This window comes from Kryptolebias marmoratus, linkage group LG24 (genome assembly GCF_001649575.2).
Source record: "Kryptolebias marmoratus isolate JLee-2015 linkage group LG24, ASM164957v2, whole genome shotgun sequence".
Classification (NCBI taxonomy): Eukaryota; Metazoa; Chordata; class Actinopteri; order Cyprinodontiformes; family Rivulidae; genus Kryptolebias; species Kryptolebias marmoratus.
This window is the reverse complement of record NC_051453.1, coordinates 21,924,101-21,930,280: the sequence shown is the minus strand read 5'-3', so window position 1 is coordinate 21,930,280 and position 6,180 is coordinate 21,924,101. Positions and strand designations below refer to the sequence as shown.

General features: G+C 40.6%; 1 protein-coding gene across 1 annotated transcript in view; it reads right to left on the bottom strand.

Annotated features, from left to right (window-relative positions):
- The window catches only part of slco2a1 (solute carrier organic anion transporter family, member 2A1), a 31,808-nt gene extending 26,149 nt beyond the window's left edge, over positions 1-5,659 (bottom strand). The window contains exon 1 of the mRNA XM_017438921.3: positions 5,365-5,659. Within this exon, the coding sequence (XP_017294410.1) occupies positions 5,365-5,400 (36 nt within the window). The 5' untranslated portion in view covers positions 5,401-5,659. The remainder of the gene's footprint in view (positions 1-5,364) is intronic.
- Positions 5,660-6,180: the final 521 nt, after the last annotated feature.

The window sequence follows — 6,180 nt, the reverse complement described above, 5'->3', positions numbered from 1 at the left end:
TTTTTTTTCTTGTGTGTTAAGTTTAATGTTATGTTGTAAGTGAAGTGTTCATGTACATTGTATATATAAACAATTGTGAAAAATACCAATAAACAGTTAAATGACAAAAAAAAAAGCTCATCCCATCAGATCTAGGAGATCAGAAATTAAAAACAAAGACCATTCCTTTAGAAAGTCCATATCGCCCACCGCCTTTCATGCCAGAGATATAAAACAAAGATAATTTTATTTGTAAATATATATATATATATATATATATATATATATATAATGGACCTTAAGTCTTTTTGGTCAAATTTTAACAATAAGCATCACTAATTTGAAATATCTAGCTCAATATCTTTCAAATTGATTGTGTTATAGTCATTTTGGTCACTGTTGTTTTCCAAGGATTTATAAGTCAGCTAGGTGTGGCGGCCATCTTGAATTAGGGTAACTCAAAGAAAATCAGTTGTAAATGTCCATTCAAGGAATACTCTCTGAAAGTTTCAGTAAAATCTGACCACTGGTTTATGAGATATTTTACTGACACAGCATAAATAAGCACACACACACACACAGGGGCAAAGACATTATTGCTCTGCCTGTGGCAGCGGGTGATAACTGCTGAAGCTGAATAATCCCAATGAAGCAATGTTGAATTATGGTAAAACAAACACAGGAAATTGTATGTATTAATACAACACACTTCATACATTATGCACTAAATTCCCCCTTTTCAACGCTTTCAGCTCACTCCGTCTACATGGTATTGGCCCAACCTTGAACCTGCTGAGAGGGGAAGAATTACAGGAAGTTCCCACTAAGATTTCAAACACTTTTATTTCTGCGACACGTGTTGTTCTGCCACCAGCAATTCACTTGTTGTTCTTTTCTAAAATTAAAAAAAGACCTATTTCTGTTAAAACCGAGACACTTGAAAGAAGATAACAGGATCACCTCCCTTCATTGTGAAGCAAACTTTAAACAGGTCTGCAGCGCAATTGTAATCAAAACAAAGGACGTGGCTCAGATTTCAAAATAACAAATGATCCTTTTGTGCCATTTCTCTATTCTTTCTTACAGATGCTTGACGAGACGAGAAGTTGCTAAATGATGCCAACCATATGGCTGTCGTGCCAACAAACACCCTGCAGGATGCTTTGATTTAGTGATAAAAAAATGAAATGAAATGTGAGCTTTGTCGTGTGTTCGAGTGCACTGAGGTGAACAAACATACTACATAAGACGACAACATACTTGCGAGCAGTTGTGCGGAAACTTCTCCCTGAAGCTGACAGATCTCTTCTTATCAGTTCCGCACTGGACCACCATAACATGATGGATGATCACCTCTGATCTGTGTGCTGTTAACAGAACTAATAAGTCCTCCCTTCTGATACAGAGGAGGAATTTTTCCGCAACAAAGTGGCCGAAGAGTTTCAGGCTTTTATTAGTTAAACCACAGTTCTGGACATCAGAAGGCTGCGCTCATTCTACTTTTTGTTTTCTTAGGAAATTTAACTGGTTTTCAGGTTTCTCCCATGCATTTAATTCTTATTTACCAGATTCTTAATTTTTTAATTATTACTTTAATATAAATCCAAAATGTTTGCAACCTGGGTGGCACGGCAGAGCAGTAGTTAGAGCTGTCTCTTCCAAGAGAGAAGGTTGGGGCCCGTCTGTGTGGAGTTTGCATTTTCTGCACGTGTGGGTCTACTTCCACAGACCACAAACACACATGTCCCTGGTGTGTTTGTCTCTATGTGTCGCTGTGATGGACTGGAGACCTGTCCCGGGTGTCCCCCGTCTCTCACATGGTGACTGCTGGAGATAGGCACCACCTCACCGGGACCCAGAAAGGAGAAGTGGGTAAAGAAAAAGGATGGATGAATGGATGTCTGCAACTTTAAAAGTGATACTGTAAACTGTTTTTCTGAATGGCCTCATTTTGGAGAAACAGAGTTTAAGTCTGCTACTCCAGTTTGAACGGGCGGGACCAGGACCAAAGTGGATTTTGTCATCTTAAAACTCCAATGTTCAGAATTTCATAACGCTTCATGAAAACGCTATTAATTAAACCTTTACACAGCTGTCAGTTTTCATCACACTGTTCTTCTGGCAGATATATGAGGACATTTTTTTGTGGAATGTCACTCCTGGATAGGTGGTATGGTTGGAAATAACCACAGAACTCTATGTAAATACAGTAACACACTAATGCAGAATAGTCAGTTGTGCAAAGGTCTGCAAAGCAGCATTTGCATTAACTGCTAAGAAATTTTGAAGACTGGAGTTGCTTAAATTTGCCAGAGCTCCAAAATGGTGGCTAGTGGAGCTAGCCGCCATTTTGTCAATTCTGTCAGAAATAAACTATTTCTCCAAACTGAGGTCATTCAAAAATCTATCTGCAAATCATATGATTAAACTCTCTACAGAACCCCACTTCAAAGAGCCCTGCACGACTATAACTGAGCCTTAATGCTGCAAGCGGTGCGGCTTTGGAGTTTACCAAAGTCGTAGTAAAACATTTTGACTTCTTATAAGGCGCACTGTCATTTTTTGAGAAAATTAAAAGCTTTTAAGTGCACTTTATAATCCGGAAAATACGGTACATTCTGTTTCTATTTACATTTTAACCAAACTATGTAAGAACATTTTTCAAACATTGCCAAGCAGATATTTACGTATGAGGCTGTCACCACAAGGATAATGTCAATAAATATACAAGTTTCTGTACTTTGCATCAAATCTGACATGTTCCTGAATGGGACTAATGCTCTTAAGGTTAGTTTGGATTGTGAAAAGTTCTTTTAAAAGAAGAGAAACACCAACCAGAAGATTTATAGCATTTCAAGCATTTCCCCAAGTGCGGAAAAAGTCCAGTTATTCAGCTGCTCAGGTGGAAGTTTCTGAAGAGCAGCCTGGAAATTCAGGGGTTAAAGGTTAGTCTCTGAAGTAAGCATGGACGAGGTGCAGCCAGCAGAAGAAAGATCAAAGCAATGAAAAAGTACACAAACAAACTGAATCCCTCCATGAAACCAAGCAAACAGAACGTAAATGATTATACAGCGCCGCATCCAATTGTGTCAGGAAGAGATAGATGAATGTGAGAAACCACTTTCAAGAACAAAATTGTCTGAAGAACAAAAGACCAAGTCAAACTAGAGAAACCGAAATTTCTCCAAAAATGCAATGTGAATGCTAAGTGCTGATTGATCACTAATGTTTGCTGAAAAAGCTGAAAGTGAGCTGCGAAAGTTTAAAAAAAAAGAAAGCAGAACACTAGCTAAAAGTAGCAAAGCGCTACTTTAAAAAAGCAGAATAGTAGCTACAAGTTTAGAGTAACATAGGAAGAAGAAACTGGTGCTGTGTTGTTGTTTTTTTAGTATTTTAACGACACAGACAGCATGAAAGCACAATCCAGAACAGTGAATACGCAGATATTTATTCGGACCGACAGTGAGGTTGGGTTGCTACTACAAGTTGAAAAATGGTGAGCAGCACGAACAGCGCTTTACTACTGCGGACTGTAGCCGTGTGCAGCATGCATGTGCGGTTTCACATCCAAAAACTTCCACACTGAGTCCTGGGTTCAAAAAGCCTCAGTGTCAGAGACTCCGATCGCTGTTGTCGCATACACGAACACCCGAATCGCAGCAGAAATGCTCTGGTTTCACTTAGAAACAGCGTCGTGTGAAAAGGGCAGACAGCAGGCCTACTGGAGTCAGGTTCAGCTTCACACAGCTGATGTTATCTCAGTGTGGAGACAAAGACTCGGCTGACATTGTCCGCTGCTCTCTGCCTCCTTCGACCAACTCTCTTCATCTAAATATACATTTATAAAACTCTGAGATGCTGTCATGCTGAGTAGAAGATCCACTGGGAACTTTCAAATGGGTCTAGTGCTGATCCCGATGCTTCCAACACGTCTACATTTGACCACCTCGGTTCAAACAAAGAGAGAAGACTGTGTGACGAGCGGGAGGCAGGACCCGACACAAACAGGGCAAACGTTTAAACAGAAGATTTCAGATTGAAATTAAAGGATGCCTTGAAGAAATGCATGTCGCCAGCTGCCTTTTAGGCCAGAGTTTTAGACTAAGATCATCTTATGTTGAGGGACAGAGTTGTAACAGTTTTGGTCAGACCCTGTTAGTGACATTATGTGTAGTCTCCTGTGATATTATGAGAACATGCGATATCTGTTAGTACTCCTAGTTTGTGTTGAGGATGACTCTTAGTTACCACTATATTCAATTTTAGAATTTTTGAATATGTGTAAAACTGATGTTATTTTTGTGTTTACAAAGGCTGCCTGGCTGTGACGGCCATCTTGTATTGGTGTGGCTCCAAGGTGTACTCTGATTACTTCCTGAAAGTTTCATTTAAATCCCTCCAGTGCTTCGTGAGATGCTTTGCAAACAGAAAGACAGAGTTGATTCCGATAGTTAATAGTGAAGTTCTAAAAACAAACCTCACGTGACCAATTAGCGCTCAGGGTACAAGTTGGGGATCAGCCTCAGCTACTACCACACCAAATTTCGTGTCAGTATCTGTGAAATGAACCGAGTTGGAGCCATTTTTGCGTTCGACAAGGTCGATTAGATGTAGCAGGTTGACTCTGAAAGTTGATCAGATGTAGATGTGCAATCAGCGATCACTTCATGAATTTGATATACAGGTATTTTAAAAATGTTCTTCCAGTGGTTCATGAGATGTTTTGCAAACACACGGACACAAAAACACAGGCAAACACATCATCATCCTTTCAAAATAAGTCGTCGCCCTTTTGGAAATGACTGACATACTTTTCTCAACGGTCTCCCAGAAGCTGAAGGAATACCGGTCATGGCTCATTCACAAAGTGAAAAGAACTAATTGCTGTTCAGTGTGGTTAGAAAGCCACAGAAGTGGAACATGAAGGTTCTGTTTCGCTGACACAAAAAGGAACAACCAGCTAAATTAACATTATTCATTCATACACACAGTTGGAGCTGCAACCTGTTATTACACATAAGGGCTGGGGAACAGGTATGAAAGTGGCTCCAGATGTGTGTCAATAGCTCTAATGACATGATTCATGACAGTTTGTTCACTTATTAAACTCACCTGCTCCATATGTCCTCCTGCACATCAGGAGGGAACAAAGCCATGGGCCTATAGGTGGGAAGCAGCTCAGCTCACTCACATTAACAAGAACAAAAAATAAAATAAAGTAATTTAAGTGACAACTGAGGCCAAAGTTGTGGTGGACCCGTGGGGGTGTAAAACAGACTTGTCTGGCTCAGTTTTTACTTAATTTTTCTCTCCTATAGTCGAGCAATTCTTAACGAAATAAAAAAATGACCCGAATAAAGGAACAATTAAAAAGAAGAAGCTTACCTTAATGTTGGTGTTTTTGGGGTAACGTAAGTCCATTTTGTCCGGTTGGAGGGGTCCTGAGGCTCGGTCGGAGCAGAGAGCCGCCACCGGAGGTGTGTGTCGGAGGCTGGTGTGGTCGTTCTGCCCCCGCCGGGCAGCTGGGGGGGCTTTTAAAGACTGCCGCTGATGTAACTGCGCTCAGCCCGGAGCTGCACGCGCAAATGTTTTGAAAACCGGGAACAGAGAGTCTCGCGCTGAGTCACGCGCAACGACGTTCACCTGCGGAGCGGATCCACGTACCACGTTCTTAAACCGAGCCTGTGCTCACCCTTACTCTTCTGGTTGTTTACACCTGAAAGTTTACTCAGAACTACGACAAGGAGGGGTTTGAAAGTTATGAACAATTAATATCTTAACTGTTGCAGATAGCTCTTTGAGCAACCGTGTTCCGTTTACCTCAGAAGTCTGAACCTGGATCTTGGAATAACGCCAGACCTTTATCCTGCTTTGGCCGCAACCAAATAATGTATCTATAGGAAACTTTAAGTGTCTTTTTTTGTTTGTTTTTGCACACTTATGAAGTCCGCAGCATTTAAGTGTTCAAACCACAGATCTGTCCTCTACTTTCCGTTTAGTCTATCAGTGAGCACAAACAGCTTATTTCTCCAAACTGAGGTTGTTTAGAGTTAAATACAACAGAAAAGATAATAACTGATCCTATGCTGTCCACAGCACCCTGACAGATCCAAACTGTCCCTTTCATTTTAGCTCAGTTTGTTTCGTCTCCTCTGGTTCTTAAGTGCTTTTAAAAAAACATTTAAAGAATCCATTTAGAAG